The sequence below is a fragment of the Trachemys scripta genome, chromosome 16 (genome assembly GCF_013100865.1).
Source record: "Trachemys scripta elegans isolate TJP31775 chromosome 16, CAS_Tse_1.0, whole genome shotgun sequence".
NCBI classification, from domain to species: domain Eukaryota; kingdom Metazoa; phylum Chordata; order Testudines; family Emydidae; genus Trachemys; species Trachemys scripta.
Genome location: NC_048313.1, coordinates 21391416 through 21409932, shown reverse-complemented (window position 1 = coordinate 21409932; position 18517 = coordinate 21391416). Strand labels below are relative to the sequence as shown.

The 18517-nt window shown below is 56.1% G+C and overlaps 1 protein-coding gene across 1 annotated transcript; it reads left to right on the top strand.

The window, feature by feature from the left end:
- The first annotated feature begins 3449 nt into the window (after positions 1-3449).
- On the top strand, positions 3450-9553 carry LOC117888779 (protein mono-ADP-ribosyltransferase TIPARP-like). The gene is made up of 6 exons (XM_034792491.1): positions 3450-3736; positions 4543-4898; positions 5149-5320; positions 5840-6027; positions 6118-6378; positions 6804-9553. The coding sequence occupies exons 2-6, from the start codon at positions 4555-4557 to the stop codon at positions 7243-7245; spliced, it is 1407 nt and encodes a 468-aa protein (XP_034648382.1). The 5' UTR covers positions 3450-3736; positions 4543-4554; the 3' UTR covers positions 7246-9553.
- The last annotated feature ends 8964 nt before the right edge of the window (positions 9554-18517 follow it).

The following is an 18517-nucleotide window of genomic DNA, read 5'->3' as shown; positions in this document are numbered from 1 at the left end:
GCCATTTTCCCGGACATGTTCGGCTTTTTGGCAATTCCCCCCGGACGGGGGTTTGACTGCCGAAAAGCCGGACATGTCCAGGAAAAAGAGGACGTATGGTAACCCTACCAAAGGGAAAAAGGGACATGGTGCAGGGCTGGCCCAAGCCCCCCTGCCTGCCCCCTGCCTGAGGCTGGGGTCAGAGCTCACCCGAGCCTGGCCTCCCTGCTTGCTCAAGCCCTGCCTCCCCCTCTCCGCATGTTCCTCCACACCAAACCCCACTTTTTTTTGACAAAAGTGGATATTTATCCCATTTGCTCTTGCCAACTCATCAAGTCGCCAAGAGCAAATGGGACAAATGCCCACTCTTGCCAAAAAAGTTGGGACGGCCGGGACAGGACTTAAAAAACGGACTGTCCTGGCCAAAATGGGACGTATGATCTACTTAAATCTGAGGGCAAGTATGTGTAAAACCCTGACTATGTGCTAACCCCAGCCCTAGGACCTCCTGCAGTTTGGCCCAAGAGTGGGAGTGTTAGGGCCTGCAGCTGTGATGCAGCAGCATTGAATGCTGCCTGGGGAGAGAGACACCCAATGAGAGGGCAGCTCCGAGGTTGAGAGGCTCAGCCTCTGCTGGGGAGGAGGCAGTTGGAAGCTGGATAGAAAAGGAAGTAAAAAGACATGGCCCTGGGTAAAAAGAGCTGTGCTAGAGGAAGCTGGAGTTTAAAGAGCCGTGCCAGGGGCAAAGAGCGTATGACCGGTGAAGCTGACTCTTGGGACACAGAGAGGGAATACGATTTGGGTGCCTGAGTCAACAAGTGTGGCTCAGTCTCTCGCTCAGGAGATGTCGATCATGATCACAGGTGAACCTGTTTGAAAGAGGTGCGGGCATCGCAGTGTTGAATAAAAGGAGCAGCGCAAAGCGGAGAGAGGGGGAAACTAGATTTTGCAGCAGGGGGAGGAGGAGCTTCTCGGGGCCACACTGTTCTGTAGAAATTTCTTTTAGTGTGATGATGGTAATTTTTAGGGTTTTTTTCCTAAGCAAGTATTTGATGTTGCTTCATATTATTTACGTTCTTGCCAATTTTGGGGGTTTTCCTTCTTAAAGTTTAAAAAATGAAGGCTATCTCCATTGTGTTGGTTTGCCTCTGCCTGTCCTCACAGTAGGCCTGGTCACTCCAAATGCAGCTGTTCAAAGAGAGAATCTTAGATAATTTCATAGTAAACAAACATCTAATACACACAAATGCATTGTAAACGGTGTTTACAGTACTAGAAAAGTTTTAATACAAAAGCTAATAGGTAGGAAGCCTCACATAGACCTCCAGCCCTTTGTTGCAGTTGCATGTATGTAAATGCAAGGTTTCAACAGAACGTCTGCACTTCTATACTTCAACACACACACAGAAATGCAGTCCCCTCAGATCTGCTCTCAGTCATGATTGCCCGGTCTCTGTAGTGTTGCCATAACATGGAGTGTTCAGAGCTTGAGAAGAATGGCAGCATCTTGGATCTTTGTCAGCAAACCCCCTGGGGTCAAAACCAGAATATCCCCTTTAAAGAAAATCTTATGGGTTTTAGGCCAATCTGGGGTCGGCCTTACTGCAAATGAGCACCCAGGCCTTGCTCCACTAGCCACTTTGCCCTTCTTCTTTCAAGGCAACCCTCCCCACCACAGGATGGACACATGTAACAGTTGCCAAGGACAAAGAGACTGGCTGACAAGGCGCCTGCAGATGGAGAGAGTAGACACTTCTGCTCTCACCACTCGGATCCATAGGAAGGCAGATGGCCCTCAGTTCATTGAAAGAGGAAGCCGCTGAGTTGGGAGTGGGAGCTGGGGCAGGGCCTAGCTGATTTCTAACAGGGGCTCTCAATTGCAAACTGGCAAGGGAAGGTAGCGGGTCCAGCTGTGCAATCAGGAGAACCGCGCTGCCCAGAGCTACAAACCCAGGGCTAGGACTCTCGTTGGTGGAGGATCCCCAGCCTGCTCTGTGCATGATCCACAAAGAAGAAACCTCAGGCCTCATCCAGAGGCGAGGTATGAAATTGAGCTGCACCTGCATGCTGGGAGATCTGTCACCTGCACCTGGAAACCCAACTCGCACCTGGCTTAGGCCAGGCTAGGGATGCCTGCCTACGCATGCTCTGATCACAGCAGGTGTGGGGTGGTGAGAGATCAAGCCACACCATAGTTAAACACCTGGGAAGAACAAACTCTCACACAATGTTCCCCAAAGGAGGTTGCCATAGTTTGCAGTAGCCAAGAGCTCGTCCTGCCCACCATTGGGCGGCGTTTTTGTGGGTGAACTGCTGGTCCCGTGCCTTTGGCTACCCGCCGCCGAATTGCCACCGAATTGCTACGGGACCGGTGGACCTCCCGCAGGCATGCCGCCAAAGGCCGCCTGACTGCCGCCCTCACAGCGACCGGCACGTCGCCCCCAGCAGCTTGCCGCCCCAGGCACGCGCTTGCTGCGCTGGTGCCTGGAGCCACCCCAATGCAAATCCTGGTGGTAAAAATGTTTACTCCTTTAAGGGAGTGCTGAGAGTGGGGGAGGGGGAAGCAGGACTCCTGGGTTCTATCGATGGCTCTGGGTAGGGTGTGGGATCTAGTGGGTTAGAATGGGGAAGGGGGGGCTGGGAATCAGGATTCTTGGGTTCATTTACCTACTTTACCACTGACTCACTAGGTGTTCATCAGTTCATATGTACTAAGGGTTCCACTCCCAGTGCTGCCCCCTGACCTGCTGTGGGTAGGGTTGCCAGGCATCCAGTTTTTGACCAGAACACCGGGGTGAAAAGAGACCCTGGTGGCTCTTGTCAGCACTGCCGACCGGGCCGTAAAAGTCCAGTCAGAAGAGCAGCCGGAGCCTGCACACCCCCAAATACTCCAAACCCCTCAGCCCCAGCCCAGAGCTCCCTCCTGCACCCCAAACCCCTCATCCCCAACCCCACCCCAGAGCCTACACCCCCTCCCGCACTCCAAACCCCTCAGCCCTGACCCCACCCCAGAGCCCACACTCCCAGCCTTAGCCCACACCCCCTCCCACACTCTGAACCCCTCAGCCCCAGCCCAGAGATCCTTCCTGCACCCCAAACCCTTCATCCCTGGCCCCACCCCAGAGCCCATACCCCCAGCCAAAGCCCTCAACCCCCCTGTGCTCCTTCCCCATCCTGGAGCCCTCTCCTGCATCCTGAACCCCTCATTTCTAGCCCCAGCTGGAGCCCATACCCTCAGCCCAGAGTCCATACCCCCCCCCCAACCCACTGCCCCAGCCCGGAGCGCTCTCATGCACCCCAAACCCCTCATTCCCTGCCTCACCCCAGAGCCTGCTCCCCAGCTGGAGCCCTCACCCCCCTGCAGCACCCCAATCCCCTGCTCCAGCCTGGTGAAAGTGAGTAAGGGTGGGGGAGATGGAGCACTCAGGGGCGGGGCCTCAGAGAAGGGGCGGGGCAGGGCAGCCGTGGTGTTCAGTTTTGTGTGATTAGAAAGTTGACACTCCTAGTGGTGGGGCTTTGGGCCAGGCCCTGGGCTACTTCTCTCACTGAAATCCAGCGACAGGGAGAGCCTTAGAACAGGAGCTAGTGTAGGAGCCAGAGGGAAACCCCAGCCTGGGAAGCCCTAGCTCCCTCTTTTCCGTGCATGCCGGTGGCATGCTGAGGGGTTGATGGGAGAGAGCCCTGTGACTCAGCCAAAAGCAAAAGCAAAAACAAAAGTAAATCTGCAACTACAACACTCCAGCAGCGGAGGTGAGAGGTGAGGCTGGGGGATCAGTGCACCCTGAGGGGGGAGGAGGAGATGTTCTATCTGCCTCGGGGACCCAGGCCCACATCCCACCCCCAGGGCCAATGCCATGAGGCTGCTGGGAGGGATGGGGCGCTCTGTCTCCCTTAGGAGCCTGACATCTGGGCAGGGCTGCCTCTGTGGCTGTGTACCCCCTGGCCTCCCTTCTGTGGGCCCAGTTGGGATGTGCAGGGGCTCCCTAGGTCTCTGGAGGACTCAGCTTGGGGGGAGGGGCTGCTGATTGGAGACTCGGGGTAGTTCTCCAATATAATAAGGGGAGCAGTGGGGGTAGGGGGTGCGGCAGCTCCAATTGCAAACTGGTGGGACTGCAGCAGGCCAAAGTATTGAGGCCAGTCCAGTGGGCTGGCACTCGGGATACCTGGGTTCCTCTCCCAGCTCTGCCACTGACCTGCTAGGCAAGTCCCTGCATTGGCCCAGAGCCTCAGTTTCCCCATCTGTAGACTGGGGATGACACCCCTGCCCCTGATGCTGGGGTCCTATGGGAGGCCTCCCATGATCAGCCCCGGGCTGCTCTAGAGCTGGGGCCGGCTATTGCCAACACTGACCGCCCCCCCCCCCCAGGTGATTTCCTGACCCCAGGGGCAACATCCCTTTTAAGATCCTTGCTCTTCCTTTCAGCACTAGTGCCCCTCCAGCCAATGGCACCCAGAGGCCCCCCAATATCCCAAATCCCAGGCCCAGTCTGTCCCCAGCCCTGGCCTGGCTTCCCATCAGGTCCCATCTCTGCCCTGACTTCCCTCCCCCCCACATCTCCTTAGGGCCTGATCAAGATGGCAGAGAAGCCCAAGCGCCCACATCTGGGATTGGCCCAGTACCCCCTGTTGCTCACGCTGGAGCCTGAGGGGCGTGGCCTGGGTGGGCAGGTCCTGGAGTTGGCTGGCCCAGAGGAGGTCCACGTCCACCAGAAAGACGGCATCCTGATCTGTGACAACTTCCTGCTGGGGCAGTGTCTGGAGGGGGAGCGCTGCCTGCGCCACCACACCCCCAACCCCTTCCACTGGCAGATGCGGCGCACGGCAGACGGGGTGTGGCTGAGTATTGGCACATTGGCCCAACAGCACCTGGAGAATCTCTACTGCAGCACCAGCCGTGACAACGTGCAGCTCATGGACAAGTACGTGGCTGATTGGACATGGCCCAGCAGGGGGCGCTATGGGGGCGGGGCGGGAGCACTGGCTGTGGGAGGAGCTCTCAGCTGCTCCAGTCCCAACCCCTCCCACCAGGAGAGCATTGGCTGAGGATGAAGGGAGAGATGGAGACAAACCTGCTCGCAGGTGCATCGCCCAGCTACTAACTGCCAGCATGAGGGGGGCGTTGCCTGTGGCCCCTGCCCCTTGGTGACGTCTCTGCTGCCCCCCTTCCAGGGCCGGCTCATCCTGGACCCTCAACCTGAACTCCATGGACCTGAAGCCCAGCCAGCTCTATGACCGTGTCCGGCGCCTCTCCAACAGCAGTGACCCCAGCCGCAACCCCTACTTCCCCATGGAGTGGCAGGTGTACTGGGAGGAGTGCGGCGAGTGGCTCGTGTACGAGGAGGTGAGGGAAGGGGGGTGATCCCAAGAGAGGAGCGGGTGTGGGGGATGCATGGGCAGCAGGGTGGGAGAAATGGAAGGCCTGGCCTGGGGTGAGGAGCAGTGTGGCTAGGGGGACGTGGGGTGGCTGTGGAGCGGGAGGGGTGGCGGAGGGTGGCATAGCTGAGGAGGGGCAGGGGTTGCTGGGGGAGGGGGTGTGTGGCTGGGGTAGCTGGGGAGGGGTGTTTGTGTGACTGGGAGGGGCTGTGTGGCTGGGGAGCAGCCTGGCTGGGAAGCGGGGAGGGGCTGTGTGTGGCTGGGAAGGAGGAGGGGCTGCACGGGCTTGGAGGGGTGGCCTGGCGCTGTGGGGCTGTGTGGCTGGAAGAGTGGCATGGTTGGTAGAGGGGCTGTGTGGCTGGAGGAGTGGTGTAGCTGAGGAAGGTGGTGGCCCTGCATGGCTGGGGGAGCATCGTGGGGGAACAGGTGCGTGGCTGGGAGGAGCGTGGCTGAGGGGTGCCCCATGATGGCGTCTCTCTGTGCCCAGCCGGTGCGGTGGGAGCTGCTGGCGGCCTTCGAGAAGGGCATGTGGAACCACGCCTTCAAGCTGCGTGGCCAACTGTACAACGTGGACCTGAAGAAACTGACCCAGCGCAATGTGCGTACGGGCTTCACCCGGCGCATCCTGCACCGCCCAATCTTCCGCCCGCCCTGGCGCCTGGCGCCCCACCTGCGGTGAGTGCTCTGGCTAAGTGCCATCCCTGCCCCTGGGCATCCAAGAGGCTCTTGCCACTAGCCATGCCCTTGTTTGTCTTCTCTTGGCAGGACAGGACCGGGCGCCACCCTCTCTTCCCCCGGCACCGTCCCTGGAGAGGACCCCCAGGACACCTACTGGGGCCCGTACCCTGCGTCCTGGGTCCCCAAGGCCTCAGTGGGCACCATGTTCACGCTGGCAGAAGTGGCACCAGCAGAGAGGGCCTATGAGACTACATGCACGCTGTTCCACAAAACCCTGGCAGAGGACAAGGCATTGGTGCTGGCCATCTACCGGGTCCGGAATGACTACCTGTGGCAGAAATACTGTGGGTAAGGAGGGCAGGCATAGGGCAAGGCTGGGCATGGGGGGCTGCTAGTGGGTTCTGGGCTTTCCCTCAGTGCCCTTGCATCTGGCTGCTGCCACAAGGCGGGGCTGGTAGCTGGAATTGTAACTCTGGTGCATGGATTCTGGGGCGTGGTTCCTCCTGGGCCAGGAATGGGACTCGCCCAGAAGCTGGTGTTCTGTGGTCCCCATGCTCTGGGCCATGGATGAGGCTGGTCTGGAGCCACGAACCATCCGGGGCATCCTGCCCGTCCCTAGCCAGCTGGCGATCCCGGCTTCTTACTGGGGTGACTCCTGGCTGCTCTTGGTGCCTGACCCATCATACCCAAGCCTGGGGCAATGCACCAAGGAAGCGGGTGGGTGGGGCTCGAGCTTGTCAGTGACACCCCCCCCCCATCTGTCCACCCTCCAGGCAGAAGAAGTTCATGGCCCAAAGCCGTCCCCGTGTGGCGCGGTGCTGCCTGGAGAGACACCTCTTCCACGGCACCAGGGCCAGCAAAGTGCAGCCCATCTGCGAGATGAACTTTGACCCCCGGGTGTCAGGGGAGAACGGCGAGGCTTACGGGCAGGGCAGCTACTTCGCCACTGACGCCTCCTACTCCCACACTTACGCCAAGGTGGACGAGGCCAGCCTGTGCCACATGTTCCTGGTCAAGGTGCTTGTGGGGAGCTCGGTGCGGGGCAATCCCATGTTCCGGCGCCCCCCCCCGGCACACGACGGCTGCCTCTACGACTCCTGCACGGACCGTGCTAAGAAGCCGCAGATCTTCGTCATCTTTGACAGCTGCCAGTGCTACCCCTACTTCCTGATCCGCTACAAGCTGCTCTCTGAGCCCGTGGCCGTGGACTCGTGATGGGGGAGCGCTGGGAGTCAGAGGTCAGCTTGCCAACTTTGTATTTCAAAAATAAGGGAATGATTTCTTAGCCCCACCCCTCCTCCTAAGATCATCATTATTATTACTACTACTAAGGATTCACCTACATTCGCCAGGGGGATTTCTGGCTGCTTTTAGCAGCACTCAGCGACTCCCAGGCTTGTTGTACAGAGATGGGGGGAAAAAAATAAGGGATGTCCCTTGTATCATAGAATATCAGGGTTGGAAGGGACCTCGGGAAGTCATCTAGTCCAACCCCCTGCTCAAAGCAGGACCAACCCCAACTGAATCATTGTAATAAGGGACTGTCGGCAACCTTTAGTCACAAGTGAAGAGGGTAGCTTGCTCTCAGGGGTGGGAGTGTGCGGAAGAGCCTGAATACCCACCCCCACCCCCGGCACTGACTGGAATAGAGCTCGGTGTCTGGGCCCCAGCGCTCCAGGTTGGAGGGAGGAGTCAGGGCCGTGCGGGGTCAATCGCACTGTCCTCCCCTTCTCAGCTGGCAATTGGAGCCATGGGCCTGACACAGACCTGCCGTCAGATCCTGCTGTCCAGAAAGGCTCGGCCTGCTCCCCCCGCGCCAGGGAGGGGGAGAAGGTCTCTGAGGAGCCATTGTCCAGGGTCACTCCTGTCCTGCACCCCCACCCCAGGCCCTGCGAACTCCCCAAATTCCTGTGCCCCATGGCCACCAGGGTCCTTGCCAGCCAGCTCCTTTCTTGCCAGCTCCAGAGAAACAGGGGATTTACCCCGAGGCCAGCATGGGGCTCCTGGCACTGCACTGCCCACAGTCTGGAACGGAGGGGTTGTGTGATGATGGGGGGGATCTGTCACAGACTCCAGGCGTCAGCCGCCCACTGCTCCACGTCACTGCTGGGCTGAGAAGGTCCAATCCATGGGCTGGTGTCAGTCTGGTACCTCCTGTGAAGCTGGCCCAGCCCCCTCCCAGCCAGCTTCCCCCACAAGCTGGGGCATCAGCCATGCCTCTGCTAGATTCCTGGTGGGAAGTAAGCGCCGCTTGCGGGCACATCTCTGGGGTCCTTCTCCTATCAGGGGCATGGGCCCAGGGCCAAGTTGTCCCCCTACCCCCAGGCCCAGGCAGCTGGGGTGTTGCTGCTTCCTGTCTAAGCCCTGCAGAAAAGCCCACCCCTCCCCAGGGCCCAGATCATCCCCCTGCCCCCTGAGCGACAGGTGCTGGCGCCCCTGGTCCTGGTGTGTCGATGGGAGGGGAGGGTTCAGGGCTACATCATTGGGGGCAGGAGGGACAGCACGGCTGGGAGGAGCCCCTTTCCTAGCACTGCCTTCATCTCCTGAGCATCAGTCAGGGGGGTTGCCAGAGGGGCACAGGGGGTCCTGGGTGAGGGCGATGGGGGGCCCAGAGGAGGAAGTGGGGAGCTGGAGGTTTGACAGCAGCTGCCCCAGGTTGGGTGACTGGAGCTGCCGGGGTCTGGAGCCTGGCTTGCCCACAGGGAGACTGCCCACAGCCCCCAAACCACCCTGCAATTGGCGCTAACCAGGTCCTCACCCCCAGCTGGCAGCCTTGGGGGGGGGGGGGCGTGAACAGCCCCAGAGACTGAGCCCTGCGGGTGGCGGGGCCTCTCAGGTGGCAGCTCCGCCCCCCTGTTACCAGCTTTGAGGTAGGCTCATTTATTAGGGTTACTCTTCTGGGGGTGGGGTTCTGTACTTCTATCAATGTATTGCTTGTGTCACTTGTGTTCTCATACAGAGCTCTACTTCTCCCTGCTGTAAATTCCCTCCCCATGGAGCTGTCCTGCAGGACCTCGGTTCTTCCAGCCCCAGAATCTTACGAACACACACACACATTAACAGACAACATCTGAGAGGACCGGGTCAATCAGCAGTCCCAAGCTGACCTCTTATATGTCCCTGGACTCAGCAGGCTGGGTCAAACAGCACCTCCAAGCTGTCACCCTCATATGCCATGGGCACCGCACCCGGATAGAGTACGCCTGAGCAGGCTGGGTCGAGCAGCACTTTCAGTCTGCCACCCTCATATAGCAGGTTTTTTGGCAGGTTTTCAAAGAGACATTATTAAGGGCACAAGAGCAAACTATCCCACTGCGTAGGAAAGATAGGAAGTATGGCAGGAGACCACCCTGGCTTAACCAAGAGATCTTCAATGATCTCAAACTCAAAAAAGCGTCCTACAAAAAAGTGGAAACTCAGTCAAATTACAAAGGATGAATATAAACAAATAACACAAGTATGTAGGAACAAAACGAGATCAAACTAGCTAGAGGAAGACCAAGGACAGAGGTCCATTACTCAATGAGGGGGGAAAGACAATAACCGAAAATGTGGAAATGGTAGAGGTGCTTAATGACTTCTTTGTTTTGGTTTTCACCAAGAAGGTTGTTTGCGATTGGATGTCTAACATAGAGACTGATCCTATCTCATTTTCACTGGCAGTGTCTAAAATAGAGAAAGAACAGGTCAAAAATTACTTAGACAAGTTAGATGTCTTCAAATCACCAGGGCCTGATGAAATGCATCCTAGAATACTCAAGGAGCTGACTGGGGAGATATCTGAGCCATTAGCAATTATCTTTGAAAAGTCGTGGAAGATGGGAGACCTTCCAGAAGACTGGAAAAGGGCAAATATAATGCCCATCTATAAAAAGGGAAATAAGGACAACTTGGGGAATTACAGACCAGTCAGCTTAACTTCGGTACCCAGAAAGATCATGGAGCAAATAATTAAGCAATCAATTTGCAAGCACCTAGAAGATAATGAGGTGATTAACAGTCAGCATGAATTTGTCAAGAACAAATCATGTCAAACCAACCTGATAACTTTCTTTGACAGGGTAACAAGCGTTGTGGATGGGGGGAAGTGGTAGATGTGGTATATCTTGAATTTAGTATGGCCTTTGATACTGTCTCATGTGACCTTCTCATAAACAAACTAGGGAAATACAACCTAGAAGGACCTGCTATAAGGTGGGTGCATAACTGGTTGGAAAATTGTTCCCAGAAAGTAGCTATCAGTGGTTCACAGCCATGCTGGAAGGGCATAACGAGTGGGGTCCCACAGGGATCAGTTCTGGGGCTGGTTCTGTTCAATATCTTCATCAATGATTTAGATAATGGCTTATAAAGTTTGCAGACAATACCAAGCTGGGAGGGGTTGCAAGTGCTTTGAAGGGTAGGATTAAAATTCAAAATGATCTGGACGAACTGGAGAAGTCGTCGGAAGTAAATAGGATGAAATTCAATAAGGACAAATGCAAAGTACTCCATTTAGGAAGGAACAATCAGTTGCACACATACAAAATGGGAAATGACTGCCTAGGAAGGAGTAGTGAGGAAAGGGATCTGGGGGTCATGCTTGATCACAAGCTAAGTATGAATCAACAGTGTAACACTGTTGCAAAAAAAGCAAATATCATTCTGGGATGTATTAGCAGGAGTGTTGTAAATAAGACACGAGAAGTAATTCTTCCGCTCTACTCTGCGCTGATTAGGCCTCAACTGCAGTATTGTATCCCGTTCTGGGTGCCACACTTCAGGAAAGATGTGGACAAATTGGAGAAAGTACAGAGAAGAGCATCAAAAATGTGTAAAGGTCTAGAAAACATGACCTATGAGGGAAGATTGAAAAAATTGGGTTTGTTTAGGCTGGAGAAGAGAAGACTGAGAGGGGACATGATAACAGTTTTCAAGTACATAAAAGGTTGTTACAAGGAGGAGGGAGAAAAATTGGTCGTCTTAACCTCTGAGGATAGGACAAGAAGCAATGGGCTCAAATTGCAGCAAGGGTGGTTTAGGTTGGACATTAGGAAAAACTTCCCAATTGTCAGAGTGGTTAAGTACTGGAATAAATTGCCTAGGGAGGTTGTGGAATCTCCATCATTGGGGATTTTTAAGAGCAGGTTGGACAAACACCTGTCAGAGATGGTCTAGATCAGGGGTCGGCAACCTTTCAGAAGTGGTGTGTCGAGTCTTCATTTATTCACTCTGATTTAAGGTTTCGCATGCCAGTAATACATTTCAACGTTTTTAGAAGATCTCTTTCTATAAGTCTATAATATATAATTAAACTATTGTATGTAAAGTAAATAAGGCTTTTAAAATGTTTAAGAAGCTTCATTTAAAATTAAATTAAAATGCAGAGCCCCCCCCCCGGACTGGTGGCCAGGACCCAAGCAGTGTGAGTGCCACTGAAATTCAGCTTGCGTGCCGCCTTTGGTTGCCTACCCCTGGTCTAGATAATACTTAACCCTGCCTTGAGTGCAGGGGGCAGGACTAGATGACCTCTCGAGATCCCTTCCCGTTCTATGATTCTGTGTCCCAGGTTCAGCACGTCTCTATCCCCACTTTCACGTTACAATTGTTCTTTTGGGGCGCTGCAGGGATCTTTTAGCTTAGGTATGAGGAGCGTCGCTGCAGAGCGAATGAGGAAACCAAAAAACACCCACGAGGGGGAGAGAGAGAGAAGCAACCAGCTTAATCATGAAAATTATTTATTGCCAGGTAATAACCATAGGGGAGCCAAACAAACAAAGCAGTTATAATATTAAATCTAAATTTAAATTTGATTATAAAAGTCAGGTTTAGAAAACTATAATTGATCACACAAGTCAGGGTCAGAAGGCTATACAGAGAAAGAGAGAGAGCTGGGTTCTCACCACTCTGTGAAGCTTCGGTAGGGGGTTTTTGTCAAGAAACAACTGGTTCAAGGGAGAACACTACATTTGTTTGTGTAAACTGATGGCTCCAGGGAGGATACCAAAGTTGTTTTGTTCAGGCTAGACAATGGGAGCTGATCATTCCTGGCTATGGGCAGTGTCCTTTCCAGGGAGCTCACAATGCAATTAGGCAGCTTCCGTATTTTACATACCAATAAAGGATTTATTACTAGAATTGGTCTGATAACGAGTGAGCTGGGGGTGTGCAGGCGTGGGTTCATTAATATCTGGAGCACAGATTCCCCATGATGCACTGCTTCCCTGCTTTTCTGGTCCCAGCGTTCCGTGCGGTTCTTGCCTTAGAATCTCTGTTCTCCATTCTGTGAGCTAATGGAGGTGCCTCCCTGGCCCATCTTCGATGCAAATGAGACTGGGGAGTTGCCTTAATTCTGTCACCTTTGTCGGAGGGGTTTAGGTTTCTTCCACCGCCTTATCGGTTTTGGCTCAAGCAGAGGCTGGGGGGTAGAGGGAAGGGTCTTTCGCGTGTCAGGCTGGGTACTGCACCCTGGTTCCCCAAGAGCACAGAGCTGACAGGTAACACTCCCCAGGCCTGGGAGCACCTGTGGGCCCTGCTTAGGGTGGGATCATGGGTCTCACGCCCCTCCCCCTACTGTCCTGCCATCAGGGCCCATGGCACTGGAAGAGGCTGGACACAAGGCCAGAGCCCTTCTGGGAAACACCCCACAACCCTATCATTAAAGACCGAACCACAGCAGAGGCACGGCAGGGCTGGCATGGGGGGATAGGGATGGCATGGGGTTGGGTGTGTGGCAGGGCTGCATGAAGGTGCAGCAGGGCTAGCATTATGTGGGGAGCATAGCAGAGATAGCATGGGGGCCAGGGCTGGCATGGGGTGTCACAACAGGGACAGCATGGGGTGGGCTTGGGGACCAAACATGGCAGATGGAGGTGTGATGAGGCCATCAAAGGAAGGTCTCCTATCTCAGAGCTCTGGGTGATGAGTTTGTGGGGGCTCAGCCTGGTGCGCATGTGTCCCCAAAACCAGAAACTAGCAGGGGAGCAAAGCGGGCATCACAGGCCCAGCCACCCCTTGTTGAGTGATGGAGCCCCCCTCCCCTACATACTGAGATAGGACCAGTCCCGTCCTGTCCCCCGCACTCTGTGGGACTTGGCATCCGGCTCTACAGCTGGTGCTTGGACCCACACAGACCCTGGCATCAACTCAACCCAGTCCTGGGCTCCCAGCCCCCCAGCTCTGCTGGTGCCTCTCAAGCCCGACCCACAGCCCCTTCCTACCCCATTGACAGTCTCTGCTGGTTGAACTGTCCCTGTTTTTTCCCCCATGCACATGGGCTGTGGATGAGAGCAGTTAATCCCATGTCATGGGGGTGCAAACCTCAAACCCCAGCAGGGAAAACCCAGCACTGCCCCCCTCCACTGCATGGATCAGCCCCAAACCGAGATGGCTGGAGGGTGGCCCTGGGAGCCCGGCTGCCTCTTGACAGCAGGGGGTGCTCTTTGCTTGCACAATCCCCTGGCACAGAGGAGCTGAGTCCCTGGGGCAGTGGTATCTAGTGGTTAGAGTGGCAGGGGGCTGAGAACCAGGGCTCCTGGGTTCTATCCCTGGCTCTGGGAGGGGAGGGGGGGTGTAATGGTTACAGTGGGGATGGGGAGCCAGGGCTCCTAGGTTCTATCCCTGGCTCCGGGAAGGGGTCCAGTGGTTGTGGGGAGGCAGGGCGGGGAGGGGAACCAGGACTCCTGGGTTCTATTTCCAGTCCTGCTCCGTAACCTCAGGGAGGTCCCCACAGCTCTCAGTGGCGGGGGCTACTGGAGCCGCAGTTCGGGGTAGGGGCTCTGGTTGCGGAGGGGAAGCGCTGGGTGTCAGGGATACCAGCCCTGCAGGCTCCCCGGCCGGTTGCAGAGGAAGCTGGGCCGGGCGCTGCCAGGGGCGGATATGCTGGGCCATGCTGATAAAGGTTGCGTTAGACCAGGCAGCCACCCCACCGCGAGACCAGTTACATAACGTTGGCTGGGCTCTTTAGCAACGGGTCCAGGCGGGGGGTGGGACAGCTGTGCTGGGTCGCCCCTGGAGCTGAAGGGGCGGCCCCGTCTAGTCTGTGCCCCCAGAGCCACTCACCCAACTGGCCCCCCACTCACCTTTCGGGCTGAGTCGCTCCAGAATCTGGGTCCAGGGTGCTGCTCCATGGGGCAGGGTCCAATCCAGGTTGGCATCCTGATCCGTCGGGCCTGCAGGACACACAGACACCTCCTTCAGAGTTCGGGGGATTGGCACCCTTGGACAGCTGGACAGACAGACCCCCTGCAGGATCAGTCCGGCTGGAGTCCCATCCCTAATAGCTGCCGCCCTGGGCTCCCTGCCTCATGCCCCCACTATTCACTCGGACAAACAGGCTCTCCTGGGGCCCCTGTTGGCCCCCCTGCCCACGCCCCTCAGTGCCTCCCCACAGGCCCAGGGGGAGCCTGGGCAGTGAGCATCCCCAGGACTTGAACCTGGCATGTCTGGGGTGACAGCAGGAGTGGCTGGGGCTAGAGTAAGTGGGAGGAAGGCAGGGGGGCTCACCTGCACCCAGCCCCAGCCCCACATTGCTACCAAGCCTGGCAGATCCTTATTCAGAAAACTGTTCTCCAGCAGTGAAATGCAGCCACCTCTGAGGTGGGTGGGGTGGCTGCTTCACTGCACTGAACAAAAGGGCCTGACTTTATCCTGGTGGGGTCGCCACTCCCTGCAGCCCCAGCCCAGCATTGGCTCGGGCAAGCATCCCTGGGCCTAGGGAGCTGAGCTGCTCCCCTGCTGCTGCATCTGGCGCTCCGGCCCCCTCCTCAGACTACGAGTCCCAAGATCCCCTGGGCAGGCTAGAGGGAAGCCCCAGAAATAGGCTTAGGCCCTGGGGGTTATAAATTGTCCATATGGCACAAAACACAGGAGGTGGCACAGAAACCACAGTAACGGCCTTCCTGTGGGGGTGGGGAGGGGGTCGCACAAGGGAGGGAAAACATTCAGAGCCTGTGATACCCTACTGTGGCATGCGCCAGCTGGGCTGCCGTGGCATCCCTGTGTGCCGCATGTTGCAGACGTGTGCTGGCTGTTGCATTCCTGTGTGCCGCGTGTTGCAGACGTGTGCTGGCTGTGGCATCCCTGTGTGCTTTGTGTTACAGATGTGCACTGCCGTGGCTTTCCTGTGTGCCGTGTGTTACAGACGTGCGCTGCCATGGCTTTCCTGTGTGCCATGTGTTACAGACGTGCGCTGCCGTGGCATTCCTGTGTGCTGTGTGTTACAGACGTGCGCTGCTGTGGCATCCCTGGGTGCTTTTGTTACAGACGTGCGCTGCCGTGGCTTTCCTGTGTGCCATGCGTTACAGACGTGCGCTGCCATGGCTTTCCTGTGTGCCATGTGTTACAGACGTGTGCTGCCGTGGCATTCCTGTGTGCTGTGTGTTACAGACGTGTGCTGCTGTGCATCCCTGTGTGCTGTGTGTTACAGATGTGCGCTGCCATGGCATTCCTGTGTGCTGCTTGTTACAGACATGCTGCCATGGTATTACTGTGGACATGTTACAGACATGTGCTAACATGGGATTCCTATGTTACGTGCCCTGCATAATACATTATACACATGGTATTTCTGTGTGGTGCCCATTACAGCTAGTGTTCACCAGGATTCATGTATAAGCATGTTGCAGATGTGTCCCGTGAGCTGTATTCTTGCTCTAGGAAGCAAGTCACAGTTAAGTGCTGCTAGAGTATCCCCATGCCATACATGTCACAGCTGTGTAACTACTAGCTCATGCCAACAGAGTTCATGTGTAAGGCATGCGGCAAACATGTGCTGTGATATTCCTATGTTCTGTGTGCAGCTCTGCTACTCCTATGTGCTGCTGGCATGTGCCAATGTACCTGGGGCCTGAGTCTCCTCGTACCAGAGCTTGACACCCATATAACTTCACTGACTTTAACAGAGTGATTCCTGATTTACACCAGGGTGAGCAGAATCAGGACCATGACCGAGCATTCAAATGTATACATGTTGAAGATATGTGCTGCTCTAGCATTCATGTATATTACATGTTGCAGTCATGATCATCTAGCATTGACACGTACTGCATGTGCTGATCTAGTATCCACATGGGTTGCATGTTGCAGGCGTGTGCGGCTGTACGATCCCCTATTAAGCCATGTTGGGGGGTGTTGCATGTTATTTACATGGGGCAGGTATGCACTGACCTAGCACGCCTGTGCCATGCACGCCACAGACACATGCTGCTGGGGTCGTTCCATGTGAGCCCTGGTACAGACATGTACCTCATGTCATACCCATGACGCTCACATGCATGCACTGAGTGAAGACAGGGCACATGCCAGGGCTCACAACGGTGTGTGCAGCAGAAAAACTGCCTGTGCCTTTAAGACAGGTGCATGGGGATGCCTGGTTACCTGGGCCCATAAAAGGGCCTTTGTCTCTGCCTTGGCCTGGCCCAGCCCTGGGGGAGGGGGAACCCAGGAGCATGAAAGGGCTGAGATTCAGGCAACCTTCCCCCAGCCTCAGCCCTGGAGCCCCCACTGCCCTGGGGCTATTCAGGGATTGGATCCCTCCTCCCCCCCGACCATGCCCTGGGGTGCGGGGGTGCACTTCCCACTGGGATGCACTCCCTGAGCGCTCCGCCAGGGTCCCCCCAAAACTGCAGGACATGTGGACTCAGCCTGCGCCCACGCGCTGGAGCTGCCTAGGAGCCAGGACTCTAGGGTTCTGGGAGGGGAGTCTAGTGGTTTCGGGGAGGGCAGGGGGGCAGGATACCTGAGTTCTATCCCTGGCTCTGGGAAGGAGGTGGGGATGACTCACGGTGACAAGCAATGGGGCCGTTTGCTCCTCGATGACCAATGTGATTCAAGTTCAACCTGGCAGGAGTCGCTCCCCTCCCAGCGCCGGGGAAGAACTCAAGAGTCCTGGCTCCCAGGCCCCCTGCTCTAACCACTAGTCACCCTCCCTTCCTAGAGCTGGAGATAGAACCCAGGCGTCCTGGCTTCCAGTCCACCTGATGTAACCCACTGCACCTCATTCCTCTCTCAGAACTGGATTAGAACCCAGGAATTCTGGGCTATGAATATACTGCACCTAGCACAAGGTGCAGTAAGAAATATCCAGAGCTAATGCCTGTGTTTCCAGCTAGGTGAGCCAGGGGGAGTCACACCCCCTCTCTATGCATCAGTTTCCTTTCCTAGATCCCACTCCTCTCCCAGAGCCAGGAATAGAACCCAGGAGTTCTGGCTCCTAGTCACCCCTGCTCTAAGCACTGACCTCCACTCCCTACCCAGAGATAGAAACGGAACCCAGGAGTCCTGACTCCCATGTTGCATGCTGTAACCCACTAGACCCCTATGCAGAGCTGTCTGTGAGCTCTTTGGGACAGAGACTCAATTGGTGTGTACAGCACCTGGCGCGGTGGGATCCTGTTCTCTGCTCAGACCCATGGGTGCTACGGGAAAAAAACAATCAGAAAATACTAAAAAAGAGTGTAAACCATTTTTATTATTTATATTCCAGGCTCCCCCAGTGTGCCAGGCGCTGCACAGACCGAGAGTGAGACACAACTCCTGCCCCCAAAAGCTCACAAGTTTGACAGATAAAAGGTGGAAGGGGAAACTGAGGCACAAGCAGGGAAGGAGATTTACCCAGAGTCACCCAGCTGGGAATAGAACCCAGGTGTCCTGAGCCTCAGGCCCACATGGCAGCCCCCAGCCAGGCTGCCATTGGCTTAGGCCCTGTAGCCTCCTCACAATGAGGCCTTGTGGGGCTTAGCTGGACAAGGGCCCCCTTTCCCCTTTCCCCTGCAACCCACGTCCATGGCACCGGCTCTGGGGCCAACGGCAGGGAACTCCCAGGGGTGAGGGGGTTCACTCACCACCCACCCCAGGGAACAGGCCTCCTCCCCATGGGGACGGTTCTCCATGGAAAGCCCCCGCCTCGGAGACAATGTGTCTGACTCGTTGTGCAATCGGCCAGTTTTGGTTCCTTCTCACGGGCCTTCGCCAGGCGGGTGTAGCCGCCCCTTCTGACAATGGCCTGGCGGTTTCTCCCCTGACCCCATTCTCCTCCCAGGAGTCCTGATGCCCATTCTCCGTGCCTCCCCCACACAACCCTTCTCTAATCATCAGACCCCACACCCATGTCAGAGCTGGGGATAGAACTCAGGGGTCCAGACTCCCAGTCTCCACTGCTCTAACCACAAGACCCCACTGTCCTCCCAGAAGTGGCCCGTTCAGCCCTCGGCTGCCCCATTGAGACTCTAAGGACCTGTTGTTAGTAGTACCCAAGTGGCTTGCATGGTGGAGTGGAGTGGGTTAGAGCAGAGGGAGCTGGGAGTCAGGACACCTGGGTTCTGCTCCCCATATCTGCCTCAGCTTTTCTGTCTGACCTTCAGCCAGTCCCACACCCTCTCCGTGCCTCAGTTTCCCCATCAGCATAATTGGGTAATGGCTGGTGGGGGGTTAACAAATGTGCGAGATTCTCTCATAAAAGACACAATTGATGATGCTGGTGCCCCCCTTATCATGCCTTCCTGCACCC